Source organism: Strix uralensis, chromosome Z (genome assembly GCF_047716275.1).
Source record: "Strix uralensis isolate ZFMK-TIS-50842 chromosome Z, bStrUra1, whole genome shotgun sequence".
NCBI lineage: Eukaryota > Metazoa > Chordata > Aves > Strigiformes > Strigidae > Strix > Strix uralensis.
The window spans coordinates 28,015,010-28,030,446 of record NC_134012.1 but is presented as its reverse complement, the minus strand read 5'-3'; the positions used below and the strand labels follow the sequence as shown (position 1 = coordinate 28,030,446).

Here is a 15,437-nt window from a genome sequence, read left to right as displayed (position 1 = left end):
TGTACAGAAAATTCGTAATAACATGTATAGTCTGAACTGCATATGTCTCTGTTGCAAGGGGCAGTGGCCTCAGGTCACTTCTTGGCTAGAAGAATTTCCTGGAAATATTTCCTCCTAGGTTATCCTGTTGCTGTCTGGGATAAGCCTTTTGGGAGAACACTTAAAGTGGTTTTCACATAGTCTTTCCTTCAGCTGTGAAAGCTTGCACACATTACAAGTATAGCCAGACTGTGTGTCATCCTCTGAAACCACTTCTAGGACCTTGAAAAGATCTTCAACGAACTCTTTTCCAAAACTAACTACCCCTTTGAAAGTTAACTTCTGTATAACTTGTCACATGCTAGTCCAGAAGAGTTCCAGGAATTTCGTTCTTATGTTTGTTTCGGAACCCATGTTAAGTCTACATACAAACCTGTTTCAGATATAAATTAGGGAGACAATTTTGCAATTTAAGTACTTTGACTAGGAGGCAAGAAAATTTGTTTAGTTTGTTCCTTTTGTGAAGTTCAATTTGATGAAAAATGTGGATCATTAAGATCTAGCAACAGTAAAATAAGTATTTTCTATTCATGCATCTGATATTCTTTGTAGGACCATAATATTCAGGAGAAATGCAGTCTTTAAGACTCCATAGATCTCCATAGGCTTTCGGGAATCTTTTCTATTCAGTTGCAGTTCTGAACAGAACTGGATGCAAACTACTTCAGGAGCAGTAGCATTGTGGTTTACATCTGTCTTAATTTTTGTCCCCTTTGTGGCTTCTCCAGCCTATTGCATCACAGGAAGCATCATGCAAAATAATCTTTTAGTTATTGTGTGTGTTGTCCAAAATGTCCTTTGCTCTGTAATGTTGTCCTGTATTCTTGTGTATTTAACAAAAATCTTAACATTTTATTCCAAAGAAAAACAATGAAAAACCTTAGGAGAGCTTTTTTCATCACTTGTCACTTGAGGGATGACTAGTTGTAGTAGTATCAAGTTCTTCTGTGTTCATACTCATTAGAAGTAACTGTAGCATAACGGATTGTGCTGCTGCTTCATTTTGTCGTGAGGCAAAATGGATTTACACAAAGTCAGTCCTGGTTTATAAGCAGCCTTACCTGTTCCTGTCACCTAATTAGTTTTTCCTCGGATTTCAGTATGTGCTGGAAACAGAATTAGTGACTCTTTGGGCTGACCTATCTGTTTGCTGGATCTCAATCATCCAACCCCTAGATGACCTGCCATAGTGTGTAAACTCTTAGTAGGTATCTTGGCCTTACAATGTGTCCTTAATGTTTTGTGTAAACACAGTAAAGTTGTGAACACATAACTTACCACTGGCTTGTAAGTTTATTGAATGGCAGATTCTCACATTCATGCTTTTCACAGAATCGTTCAGGAAACAACTGTTGGGATTGAGTCCAACCATCAGCCCTACTCTACAAAGTTCTCCCCTACACCGTATCCCCCAACATCTCATCTAAATGACCCTTAAACACATCCAGGGATGGTGACTCCACCACCTCCCTGGGCAGCCTATTCCACTGTCTAACCACTCTTTCTGTGGAAAATTTTTTCCTAAAGTCCAGTCTAAACCTCCCCTGTTGCAGTTTAAAGCCATTCCCCCTTGTTCTGTCACTAATCACCTGTAAGAAGAGACCAGCACCAACCTCTCTACAGTGTCCTTTCAGGTAGCTGTAGAGAGTGATGAGGTCTCCCCTCAGCCTTCTCTTCCTCAAACTGAACAGTCCCAGCTCCTTCAATCACTCCTCATAAGATTTATTCTCCAGGTCCTTCACCAGCTTTGTTGCCCTCCTCTGCACTCGCTCCAGCTTTATTTTGTATCATAATAAAGAAGAGTTGACTTGAGGTGGATACTGTATATTTGCTGGAGGTCAGGTTTTGTACAGTGTTTAGTAAATTTAGAGCCAAAGCTGCCCTACAGTCTTTGGGCATGATTATTTCCTTAACTAGAATTACTTCGTCCTTCATTTCTTACATCTGAGCCCTTCATGGTGTCAGGAAGGAACAACCCTTTACATTTCAAAGCCTTTCAAATACCATTTGTAATTAAATGTACTTCCTCTTTTTATGCTTGCCAGTTCTTAATAAAACAAGAAATTTCTTAACTCCTTAGATCTTTGAGGGGAGAAAATTTGGTATGAAATATGTGAAGGTATGTGAGATCTCATTTCCTTCATCCTTCTGATTCCTTTAGGCATTCTGATAACAACCATTGCCTCAAAAGGAGAATTACAGAATTGGCCTGAACTCTTACCAAAGCTTTGCAGCCTGTTGGATTCTGAAGATTACAATACCTGTGAGGTAAGGAGACTTAGAGAAAATAGACTGTCATCTGAATTTGATTATTTTTATCTCTCTTCATAGACACTATGTATATGTATAGTATTGTGTGTGTATATACATGTACATATGTTCTTCTTGGAACAGGGGCTCAAATTTGCTGCTTTTTCTTCTACCTGTGTGGCATGTTCTTACTGTTCATTCAAATAAATTTGTTTTCTTTACATAAAAGTGGGGTAAGACTGCAGATGAGTAGTCGTAGCATCTCAGCTGCTGGTGCCTATCTTTTAGACATCATCAGCATCATCAAGTTGACCCTGAATTTTCTCTTACTTAAAAATAGTGTTCATGTAACTTAATCTGGAAAAGCAATCTGTCATTGCTGTATCATGGTGAAATGAACTGTTCTGTTCAGTGTGTATGAAGTAAAATAAATAAATACCAACTTAACTGTTTTAAGCTGTGACGAGAGAAAAAGCTTTGTCTAATTAAAAAAAAATAAAAATCTGTGATCACACAATTTTAATTAAGTGATACTGTCTCCATGAAAGTGTGTGAAGCGTTTTGTATAAAATAATCCTCTGAGATAGTATAATGGTCCAAGATGCCATGCTGTTATGTAGTGTTTTAGTGCTGCTTTCTCAAGAAAAAAAGCACTTGAAAATGAAACTCAAATTGACTGTCATATCCAGAGTTCTCTCTTGCCCAGTAACAAATCATGAAAGGAAATACAATTATACATGTAATTAAATTGGATACTTGTGCACCTCAACATTTATTTCTCAAATAAGAACTAGCTTTCAGGCATTTTTAAAAATACGATTAAAAATTTTAGCATTCAGTGCTCATCTTAAAATTACCACTTAGCCATTACTGACTCACCCAGCTTGAGATCTTACAGATGCGGGTATAAAGTGCTTAAATAAAAAGCCTTTAAGGATGTTTCAGTTTAACTCCATATTTAGATGCATTTACTGTGTTAACTAGCTACATTTACTGTGTTGTGCTGAAATGATCTGTTCTGTACAAAACCTGAAACTTTGCTTTCTTCAGAATGTGAAAGATGATATCTTTTTAAATTTATTTTTTTTTAAAAAACAGGGTGCTTTTGGTGCTCTTCAGAAGATCTGTGAAGATTCTGCTGAAATTTTAGATAGTGATGTATTGGACCGACCACTCAATATTATGATACCTAAGTTCTTGCAGTTCTTCAAGCACAGCAGTCCAAAAATAAGGTAGGTTTAGGTGTTGTACTACAGTTGCCTGTTAAAATTTTATTTACGTGAGCAGCAAGGTTGCTGTTTTGTAGATCTGTTCAAAACATGTGTAGTTTTGTTTAAATGACCAGATTCAGAGATCCATGATGCATGATTCCATGCATCAGTTATTTCCATGTTTATCTGCTAAGTTAATACAACAATCTCACCTCTTTATACATCCTCCAAATGTACAATCAGCCTATGATTTTGAAAATCAAACTGTTTAAGCTTCTGCATATTACGAAAAATTCAGTGCTGTGGTTAGAACTTAATATTCTTATGAGAAAGAACAATTTTGCTTTCATTTTGTAATGACTTCAGCAATAGGAGAGTCAAAATTCTTTTGCTGACAATAGTTCTGAGTTCTTGCAAAAAATTTTTCTGCACCAAAATTTATGAAGTTCTTTATCTTTCAGCAGAATCAAATTAAATGGGTTCATCATCTTTTCACTGTAAAACTGTATTAATCTCTCCAAAGTAACAGAAGTATAGAATAGAAGAAGAATCCCAGATTTTAATTGTTATGGCTAATATTCATTACAAAGAACAGTAGCTTGTACCCTGAAATGAGCCAACAGTGTGGCCCTGCCACAAATAAGGCTAATGGTATCCTGTGCTGGAGTGTTGCCAGCTGGTTAAGGAGGGTGATCCTTCCTCATATTCCAGGTGAGGCCACACCTGGAGTACTGTGTCCACTTCTGGGCTGTACATTGCAATAGGGACATGGACATACTGGAGAGAGCCCAGCAAAGGGCCATGAAGATGATGAAGGGACTAGAGCATCTCTCTTATGAGGAAAGGTTCAGAGAGCTGGAATGGGGGAGCTCATCAGTGTATATAAACACCTGAAGGAAGGGAGGAAAAAAGACATGGCCAGGCTTTTTCCAGTGGTGCCCAGTGACAGAACCAGAGGCAATCGATGCAAACTGAAACACAGGAGGTTCTCTCTGAACATCAGGAAATACTTTTTTTACTGTGAGAGTGACCAAGCGCTGGCACAGTTTGCCCAGAGAGGTGATAGAGATCCTTGGAGATAATCAAAAGCCATCCAGACATGGTCCTCAGCAACTGGCTGTAGGTGGCCCTGATTGAGCAGAGGGGTTGGACCAGATGATCTCCAGAGGTCTCTTCCAACTTCAACCATTCTGCGATTCTGTGAAATGTGGTTTTTAACTCCTTTTTGAAAATTATATTGAAAGATTGTACAACTTGGAGGTGGCAATTCTTTATTGCCAACAGTAGTAGATGGTGAAAACTAAGAGGAAGAGTAGAACTTGGAATATGTCATGGTAGGATTCAAGTAAGACTTAGAGACTCAACTTGAATAGATGCATATGAACAAAAATATGTAACAAAACGTGATCTTATTCTTGTTGAAAGATGAAGAAAAAACATGCTTTTTTACTTACACAGTCTTTCACTTTTTTCCTGTGCTGGAATATTTGTGGCTTTGAGACTGTTAAACCAGTTTCAGGTTTAAAGCAGGCCACTTGCTGACTGTGGTGGTTTAGCCCCTGCCGGGGTCTGAGACCACGCGGCCGCTGCCCCTCCCCCACAAAGGCAGTGAAATACAAAGCCCCAAGACTGAAATAAGGAAAGGTTTAATACAATAATGCAATAGCAACACAACAAACAACAACAATAACAATAACAGTAATAGTGATAGCAATGAACAGAGCAAAATAGCTACCAAATACAGCAGTTTGAAGCACGATGTACAAAACCACGAGTGCACCGCGCTCCGCGCCAGGAAAAATGTGACCTGCCAGGATGTGACGTCCGCATGGTATCTGAATAACCCGGCTAGAGCTCCCCCCACTGCTGGGGAAACTTAACCCTATCCTGGTTAAACCAGGACATAATCCACCCCTTTATTCTATACCATGTGCGTCACATCCAGCTGCCACTTAGCAATCAGCATTGACAAAGAAAAATTAACAAAAGCACAGTATAACTCACGGTGTGTTTTCACCCACAATCAAATCCCCTTGTGGTACGCATCGGACCTCTCCATCCTTCTGCATCACCCACCAGGTGCACCCAGGTCCTTGAGCAAAAACAATCCCGTGGATGGGTTTGCCTTTGCCTGGCGCAGGACTAACCCAGACTATTTTTCCCAGCAGGTCCCTTATGCGCACCACAGGGACTTTATCCCCATCTACAACACGTGGAAGTTTTGACTGAGCCGGGCCAGCTCGATTGGCAGATCCTCTTGTGTTCACTAACCAAGTGGCCTTTGTCAGATGTGTGTCCCAGTGTTTGAAGGTTCCACCCCACATTGCTCTCAATGTAGTTTTTAACAGTCCATTGTAGCGCTCGATCTTCCCAGAGGCTGGTGCGTGGTAGGGGATGTGGTAGACCCACTCGATGCCGTGTTCTTCTGCCCAGGCATCTCTGAGGTTATTTCGGAAGTGAGTCCCGTTGTCCGACTCAATCCTCTCTGGGGTGCCGTGTCACCACAGGACTCGCTCTTCAAGGCCCAGGATGGTGTTTCGGGCGGTGGCGTGGGACACTGGATAAGTTTCGAGCCACCCAGTGGTTGCTTCCACCATTGTGAGCACGTGGCGCTTGCCTCGGCGGGTCTGTGGCAGTGTGATGTAGTCGATCTGCCAGGCCTCTCCATATTTATATTTCATCCATCGATCTTCATTCTGCTGGGGCTTCACCCGTTTGGCTTGTTTGATTGCAGCACATATCTCACATCCGTGGATGATCTCTGCGATGGTGTCAATGGTGAGATCCACCCCTCGATCTCGAGCCCACCTGTATGTTGCATCTCTGCCTTGGTGGCCCGAGGTCTCATGGGCCCACCGGGCTATGAACAGTTCACCTTTACGCTGCCAGTCCAAGTCCACCTGAGCCACCTCAATCTTAGCAGCTTGGTCTGCCTGCTGGTTGTGTTGATGTTCATCAGTGACCCGACTCTTGGGTATATGGGCGTCCACATGGCGCACCTTCACAACGAGGTTCTCCACCCGGGCTGCAATGTCCTGCCATACTTCAGCGGCCCAGATGGGTCTGCCCTTGCGTTGCCAGTTGTTCTGTTTCCATTGCTGCAACCACATCCACAGGGCACTTGCCATCACCCACGAGTCAGTGTAGATATAGAGCCTCGGCCACTTTTGTCGCTCAGCAATCTCCAAAGCCAATTGGATGGCTTTCACCTCTGCGAACTGGCTCGATTCACCTTGTCCCTCAACAGCTTCAGTGGTTTCTCGTGCGGGATGCCACATGCAGCCTTCCATCATTGATGTTTTCCCACAATGCGACAAGACCCATCAGTGAACAGGGCATATTGCTTTTCTTCCTCTGGCAGCTCGTTATATGGTGGGGCCTCCTCAGCACGTTTCACCTCTTGTTCTGGTGACATCCCAGCATCTTTGCTCTCTGGCCAGTTCATGATCATTTCCACTAATCCTGGGGGGTCGAGGTTCCCTATTTGAGCCCGTTGTGTTATCAACGCAACCCATTTACTCCACGTGGCATCTGTTGCATGATGTGTGGAGGGAGCCTTTCCTTTGAACATCCATCCCAGCACCGGCAGTCGAGGTGCCAGGAGGAGCAGTGTCTCAGTGCCGACCACTTCTGAGGCAGCTCAAATTCCTTCATACGCTGCCAGTATCTCCTTCTCAGTCAGGGTATAGTTAGCTTCAGAGCCTTTGTATCCCCGGCTCCAAAAGCCTAGAGGTCGGCCTCGGGATTCCCCATCTGCTCTCTGCCAAAGGCTCCAGGAAGGGCCATTCTCCCCGGCTGTGGTGTAGAGCACGTTCTTAATCTCCTGCCCTGTCCGGACTGGCCCGAGAGCCACTGCCTGGGTAATCTCCTGCTTAATTTGTTCAAAGGCTTGTTGTTGCTCAGGGCCCCATTTAAAATCGTTCTTCTTGCGGGTTATGTGGTAGAGAGGGCTCACAATCAGGCTGTAGTTTGGGATGTGCATCCTCCAGAACCCCACAGTGCCCAGGAAAGACTGAGTCTCCTTTTTGGTGGTTGGTGGGGCCATGGCTGTTATCTTGTTTATCACCTCCATTGGGATGTGGCGACGCCCATCTTGCCATTTTATTCCTAGGAACTGAATCTCCCTTCCAGGCCCTTTAACCTTCTGTCGCTTGATGGCAAAACCAGCCTTCAGAAGGATTTCAATTACCTTCTTTCCTTTCTCAAAGACTTCCTCAGCTGTGTCCCCCCATACAATGATATCATCAATGAACTGCAGGTGTTCTGGAGCCCCACCTTTCTCCAGTGCAGTATGGACCAGTCTATGGCAAATGGTGGAGCTGTGTTTCCACCCCTGGGGCAATCGATTCCAGGTGTACTGGATACCCCTCCAAGTGAACGCAAACTGTGGCCTGCACTCTGGTGCTATTGGAATGGAGAAAAACGCGTTAGCGATGTCAATCGTGGCGTACCACTTGGCTGCCTTCGACTCCAGCTCATACTGGAGCTCTAGCATGTCTGGCACTGCAGCACTCATCGCTGGCGTAACTTCATTCAGGCCACGGTTGTCCACGGTCAGTCTCCATTCGCCATTAGGTTTTCTCACTGACCATATAGGGCTGTTGAAAGGTGAGTGAGTCTTGCTGATCACCTTCTGGCTTTCTAGTCGACGGATCAGCTGATGGATGGGGACCAGGGAATCTCGGTTAGTACGGTACTGCCGCTGGTGCACCGTCTTGGTAGCAATTGGCACTCGCTGCTCTTCAACCTTAAGCAACCCCACCACCGAGGGGTCCTCTGAGAGGCCGGGTAAGGTGGACAATTGCTCAACCTCCTCCAGGGCAGCTATATCAAAGGCCCACCGGTACCCTTTTGGGTCTTTAAAGTACCCTCTCCTGAGGTAGTCTATACCTAGGATGCACGGGGCATCTGGGCCAGTCACAATGGGGTGCTTATGCCAGTCCTTCCCAGTTAAGCTTACTTCAGCCTCTAATAGGGTCAGCTGTTGGAACCCCCCTGTCACTCCGGAGATGCAGATGGATTCAACCCCACTGTGGCTTGATGGCATCAAGGTGCACTGTGCGCCAGTGTCTACCAAGGCCTTACATTCTTGTGGTTCTGGTGTGCCAGGCCATCGGATCCACACCTTCCAGTAAATCCGATTATCCCTTTCCTCCACTGTTTTGCTGATCAGGGATATCAATTAAACTCAGACACCAGAGTGAAAAGAGCAGGTGTATTTACTAGAAATAACTAAATAATATAACAGAATAATATAGAAAACATACAGTAAGAAAAGACAAAGTAGCGCGCTTAAACAAATAGGAAAATACAGGGTAATGCATCAAATCATTACTGCCTGAGAGAGAGAATAGTGATTAAGAAAGATACATCACCACTTGCATACTTTACCATCATCCAGATCCGCAGTCGCTGGGGAGCCCCGGTTACAGCGAGGATTTGGAGAACCTTTCCCTGCAAGTGGGAAATCCTACGCGGTGCGTCCACCCGTAGGTGAGGCTTCCAAAGTCGCTGTGAGCGGGCCCAGCCTTATATACCTAAAAATCAGTAAGCCAGAATATCTGACACCTTTGTTTTAAGTGGAAATATCTGGTTTTCATCTCACAGTAGGTTCCCCTCAGAGCCTGGCCAGGGCTTAAGGGAGAAGCTAAGGGAGTTTCCCTGCTTTTCTAGTTAATTTATGAGCAAGGTCACAAGGTCAGATAACTGTTTCTGTGGCTCCGTTATCTTGCTCACACATAAAGAAAGATAAAGATACATTCAACATAGACGTGTTTTATGATGTTTAAGCTATATCTTCTATGCATATTTCACTAATGACTACATACAGAGTTAGCAGTTTCAGTTCAGGGCCTGTTGCTCAGGCTTCAGTATTCCCACCTTTTACATCAGAATAGTTGGTTTGCTATAACTTAGTATAATACCTATTAGCACAATGGTTATCAGTTATAAAATGTACAGGATTCATCTATAGGTCAACTCTGGCTTGGGCTTATTGTCCAAGCCTTAGCACTTCATCCACCTGGCTGGAGGCAGGGCCCCTCTAATCCTGCTCACCATCACTCACTTGATCTAAGAGTGACTCCTGCAGGAATGACTTCCTGGTCCCCTCAAGAGGGTCAAGCATACTGTTGGCCATTCTATTCTGTCTGGGGGATTTCTGACTAGACACTGGAGCTGCATCTCTCTTGGAAGACTCCCCTTTCATGGTGGTCTTCCCTTTCAGTTGCTGTACTCGTGCAGCTAGGGCGGAAGTGGGCTGCCCATGCCACCTTCTCATGTTCTCCCCATTGTCGCGGAGGAAGAACCACAGGGTGCCCCGTGGTGTGTACCTTCTACCGCCCTTCTCTTGGGTGGGGAAACGCCTGCTTCTAATAGCTGAGACATTGGCCCATGCAGGTGAAACATAGGACATGTCCTGTTCCATTTTTGGAGCCTCTGAGACAGTTCCTCTACGGCTGAAACCCAGGCATGTTGGGAGGAAGGGAGACTTCCCTCATAGTGCCGGAGCTGCATAGTCACTTCATCCACTGTCTGATTGTCTCGCCACCAGGACGCTACTGCTGATGCTTTGGAATGTCCCTCTGGTCCATTTTGCAGGAACTTCCGCCACATCAGCTGTGTGCAAGGGACCTGATCTGGATCCAATGGTGACTGCTCATCATTCAGATCACCATAGATCATGTCAAACACAGCCATTTCCCTGAGGTTTTGGATGCCTTTCTCCATGTCGGTCCACTTGCCTAACCGACATAGAGAATCATCCTTGTAGGGGTACCTCTCCCTCACAGCGAGCAGGAGTCGCTTCCAAAGGCTGAGGGTTTGAGCCTGTTTCCCTATTGCCTTGTCAATACCAGCCTGCTTGGCTAAAGGTCCCACCTGCTTGGCCTCTCTCCCTTCCAATTCCAAACCAGCAGCTCCAGTATCCCAGCACCGGAGCAACCAGGTGCAAATTTGCTCACCTGCAATGCGGCTGTAATCCTTCCGCATATCTCGCAACTCACTGAGGGATAGAGATCGGATGGTTACCTCCGGCTCTTCCTCCTGCTCTCGTGATGGGCCTGGTTCATTATCACCCTGTGCACTGCGAGGGGATTTTTTGGTATATTTGGTTTTCCGTATCGGGGCAACTGATACTGGCACTGCTTGTCCCTCCGGCTCAGCTGCTGTGCTGGTGGAGGCGACCGGTACTGGCGCTGCCTGTCCCTCTGGCCCAGCTGCTGTACCAGCAGGCTCACTTTCAGACCCTGCAGCCCTTTCTCCCCCTTGAGGTCAGTGATCAGTGTTAAGGGCGATGCGGTAAGCATGGGCAAGCCCCCAGCACATCGCAGCGAGCTGCATCTCCCGGGGTTTGTCAGATTGGCAGCACACCTTTTTCAAACACTCCACCAGTTTATCAGGACTCTGCACTTGTTCGGGAGTAAAATCCCAGAACGTTGGGGGTGACCACTCACTCAGGTACTTGCCCATCTTCTCCCACATACCTAGCCGTTTATAACTATCTGCCCCCGGGGCAGGTTTCCGGGTGGTGCTATTGTTGGAGAAGTACCGCATGGCCCAAAACAAGATCTGGCAGGCATTTGGAAAACATTGTGCCGCAAACACACTGGCCAGGAGGCTCCAGGGATAGCTGAAACTCTCAAAAACCGAGAGAATCTCTTCCCCTGGCTCACCCATAGAGGGGCTGAGACCCCAAACAAAAGACCAGGCAGCAAACAGGTAGCGGTTCACCCCCACAAGCAGCGAAACGAGCCCATTATAAGCAGACAGTAACCAGTAGAGCAAAACAAGTCCCTTGATACATTTTCCACCGAGAACAAACACCAGCACTGGGAACACACAGGGGATATAAGGATTAATCCAGCCCCACCACGCAAGCAAATTGGCCAGCATTGTAAACGCTTATCAAACAATACAAGTAAAACCAGAGAAAATTACACCTAACAGATTGCTCTAACACACTTCTCCTTTTGTCCTTATTTCAGTCTTCTCCAGCCCCACGTTGGGCGCCAAAGTTGTGGTGGTTTAGCCCCTGCCGGGGTCTGAGACCACGCGGCCGCTGCCCCTCCCCCACAAAGGCAGTGAAATACAAAGCCCCAAGACTGAAATAAGGAAAGGTTTAATACAATAATGCAATAGCAACACAACAAACAACAACAATAACAGTAATAGTGATAGCAATGAACAGAGCAAAATAGCTACCAAATACAGCAGTTTGAAGCACGATGTACAAAACCACGAGTGCACCGCGCTCCCGCGCCAGGAAAAATGTGACCTGCCAGGATGTGACGTCCGCATGGTATCTGAATAACCCGGCTAGAGCTCCCCCCCACTGCTGGGGAAACTTAACCCTATCCTGGTTAAACCAGGACACTGACCTGCAGCCTGGTTTCAGTACAAGTGCTCTTAGTGGTGTCAGTAAAATACTTTGTATTTAAATCTGTCAAGAGACAACTTCTGAACTACATTTTTATGAGACACTCTTCCAAGAAATGTCTGAACAACATAGAAGTTTGGAGTTACATTAGTAAAAATACTTTAGTGGATCTTGAAAGGCTTTCACAGGTAGCTTTGCCTTGTACCTTTACTTACAGAATTTGACTTTTGTATCTCTGAGAATGAAAAAGGCCTGTAAGTAATGGTTTTGCATGAAATGGAATAGAAAAAACGGGTCTTAATTTTTTAGTATGTTTCTACCACAAATGTTTTGGTATGTATCCTCCTACAAGTGTGTGTTTTGTTCTAAGCTATAGCTATACTGTTGACACATATTGGTCTCTAAATACTAAAAACATTGTAAAGGCAATCGGATACTTAACAATGAAGAAGAGTGTGCTAAAATTTCACCGTGTTGACTTGTGTGGAATTGTTAATATCCGAGATCAATAATCATAATTACTCAAAAAAGAATGTCCTTACATACTGTTCAGAACAAATGTGCCAGGTGTAGTCATCCTGCTCTGGTTTTTATTCACTGAATACTTTTATTTTAAAATACTTATTAGATATATCAGTGTTGTGAGAGAATATCGGACTTGCACAACTTTTTGAGAGTTATATCAAGCAAAGCCGTTTTATTTTTCTAACAGTACATACTTATGTTCTCACCAAAGCTCTTACTTCATAATTAGCAAATCAGCAATTAGACAGCTATCAACCTTTTCTCCTATCAGCATAAGACCACTCTAGCATCCACTGTGCAGACCAATCAACTTCTTATTTACGTGCTGTTCACATGGCAGTAACTTCTCACAGTTCAGTACCTTTCCACAGTTCAGTGTTGCAGCTGTCCATTGTTTTTCCCTGCCACCTTGGCACAACTCAGCAATTTCTTATCTTTCTCCGAAGGCCTGTTTCTCACCAAAGCCTAGCTGCTTCTCAGAGGCTGTGCAAGGCTGACAGGCCGATGTCTCCCACATATCAGAGTATAAGGTGATTCTTAAAATGTGGTATAGTAATTTTGCTTGGCAATACTATAGATGTGCAGGTTTGTTCCCTCTTGCCTCTAGATGTTTGGACAATGTTAGTTGCTTCATAATGTTGTTTATGCCTATGTACAATTTAGAAAATGTTTTTAACACATGAAAAATATGTATTTTAACTGTTCCATTTGTAGGTCTCATGCTGTTGCCTGTGTCAATCAGTTTATCATCAGCAGAACTCAAGCTCTTATGTTGCACATAGATTCTTTTATTGAGGTGAGTGTGCATTCTTGGTTGGGGGCGGGGTTAAGTCAAATTATGTATCTGATTTGTCAAGAGTTTTGAATTATGTTTTACAACCACCTCTACCCTCAAACTCCCCATTTCTGGTTGCCTGTTCTTAGTTTCAGTCCCCCTGGATTGAAGTTCATTCTTTATGCTTGTGCTCAGAGTTGATTAGTCTAAGCACTCTCCAAGCCCACAAAATAGTACTTTGAAAGATGCTTCCTCTTCATAAGTAGTGGAAACTTCTGTTACATAAAGGTGTAAAAGTAATGGCAGCAGTCTCTTACCTGTGGTGGAAAGTGCAGTACTAGGATCACCATGTCACTAAATCCATCTGGGTCTCTCTGTGTACTGCTACTGAACATGAATTAGAAGGGTGGCATTGTGTGTTATTTACAGTATTTGATTTGCTGCTGTTATGAACTGATGGAGTTTTCTGGCTTCAGAACTTTGTTTATGTTTAGGAGAAAATATCCAGGAAATACCATTCCTGTGTCAGTGTTTTGGTTATGTGTACCATATACATTGAGAGTCTAAAGATCTCATTTGCTAAACCATGCATCTTTAAGAAATAAAATGATGTTCCAGGGTGTGGAATAGGAGAGTACAGAAGTACATATTTGCATACTTTAGTTTGCCAGTAATGTCAATTTAAATACACGCTGAACTAGATGAACTGAGGTTTTCAACGGGTACTATTTTCCAACAGAATCTCTTTGCACTGGCTGGTGATGAGGAGCCTGAAGTACGCAAAAATGTTTGCCGTGCTCTGGTAATGTTGCTGGAAGTTCGGATGGATCGCCTGCTTCCTCATATGATTAGTATAGTTGAGGTGAGTCATTTCCCAGACTGTATGCTGAAAAACCTGTCTGCAGTTGCAGAAATAATAACAAATAAAAAGGATTCATCAGAACAGGTAGATTAATTACCCTTGCACTTGCCTATTCTTCATTTTCCTTCAAGACAGAATTTGCAAAACTTTCTTCTTAGCTATTTGTCAGCTTGACATTGTGTTTGACAGGCAATGCATGTGGCAGTTTTTTATTCTTCATTAAGTTAATTGATCCTGAAGTGGAACAGCTAGGCATTGCTTGACCCCAAGATCATGTTAAAAATTTAGTGCTAGTCCTCATACTGCTACACTTTGCATATAGAAGCTGTTACTTTTTTCAGATGTGTTGACCATACCAAGGATAAAGCATGTTATTTTATATAGCTGAGATGCTCTTTGAGCTACTAACAACGTTGCCTCCCACTGAATTCAGTTGTAGAGGTTAATGTCATTCAGTAGTTCCATTACCATTCTGTATCAGTACAGACTTGTCTACCAGAGGACCAAAAAGCTCTGGGGGTTTTTTTGTCTGCTTAACTGTTTGAGCTGTGAGTAATTTCTGCATTTCTGGGATATATTGGCAGTTTCTAGGTAGCATTTACATATGCTACTTGCCAGACTGGAAATATAGCTAAGATTATGATGTTTCTCATGCAGATTTCATGTGGACAAGTGGGTCATAACCCAGTGTCAAGTTCCACAAGGACTGTGTACAGACAAGACAAAAAAAGGTGTTGAGGGTTTTTTTGCTCCTGTACACAGGCATTAGAGATACATAAAACTGAGGTGACCCTTGACAGCCTTGGCCTGCTGTCTAGTCTTCCTATATGTTGTCTGGAATTCCATGACACAGTGTTGGCAGATGTGCTCTCATGTAACGTAGGACAAGCAAGGATTGCTGGTGTTTGGTTGGTTGAGAGATATTTTTTTTTGAGACAGAATAAGGCTTTGGAGATGATATTGTCAAGAAGTGATAACCTCTCTGGCTCTTTACCCTCCTGAAATCAGTAAGGAACTTCTGGACTTCATAGGTAGAAATTATGTCACCTACCAGAAAAAGATCTGAGATTGTATTCTCATTGTTTCTAGTATTTTGCTGTTGGGAAAACTGCTAGGCTTCCTTTCTACATAAGGCAGTAGTTGAGGTCTTTCTTTTTTTCCAGTTTTGGGACTACTGTGTACTGTTACTGACTTCCCCGGTTCTGTATACATCCTGGTATGTGCAAATGTAATATCCCAGAACTGACTGTTCAGCATTCAGATGAGACAGGTTTTGCACCTTTGAGGCTTTAATGCTTCCAGGCTGAATGCTGATGATGATGGTTGCTCTAAGGGAAGAAAATATTAAAGGAGAGAAACCTTAATCTACATTATGTTCTTTATGCTTATGAAGAAACA

At 43.7% G+C, this 15,437-nt stretch overlaps 1 protein-coding gene across 3 annotated transcripts in view; it reads left to right on the top strand.

The window, feature by feature from the left end:
• The window catches only part of TNPO1 (transportin 1), a 62,476-nt gene that overhangs the window by 15,940 nt on the left and 31,099 nt on the right, over positions 1-15,437 (top strand). For all 3 annotated transcript variants that reach the window (XR_012627230.1, XR_012627231.1, XM_074857111.1), the window contains exons 5-8: positions 2,201-2,307; positions 3,388-3,521; positions 13,117-13,198; positions 13,917-14,039. Coding sequence is in view for 1 of the 3 variants with exons in the window: in XM_074857111.1 (XP_074713212.1) it covers positions 2,201-2,307; positions 3,388-3,521; positions 13,117-13,198; positions 13,917-14,039 (446 nt within the window). In the remaining 2 variants the exon portion in view is untranslated. The remainder of the gene's footprint in view (positions 1-2,200; positions 2,308-3,387; positions 3,522-13,116; positions 13,199-13,916; positions 14,040-15,437) is intronic.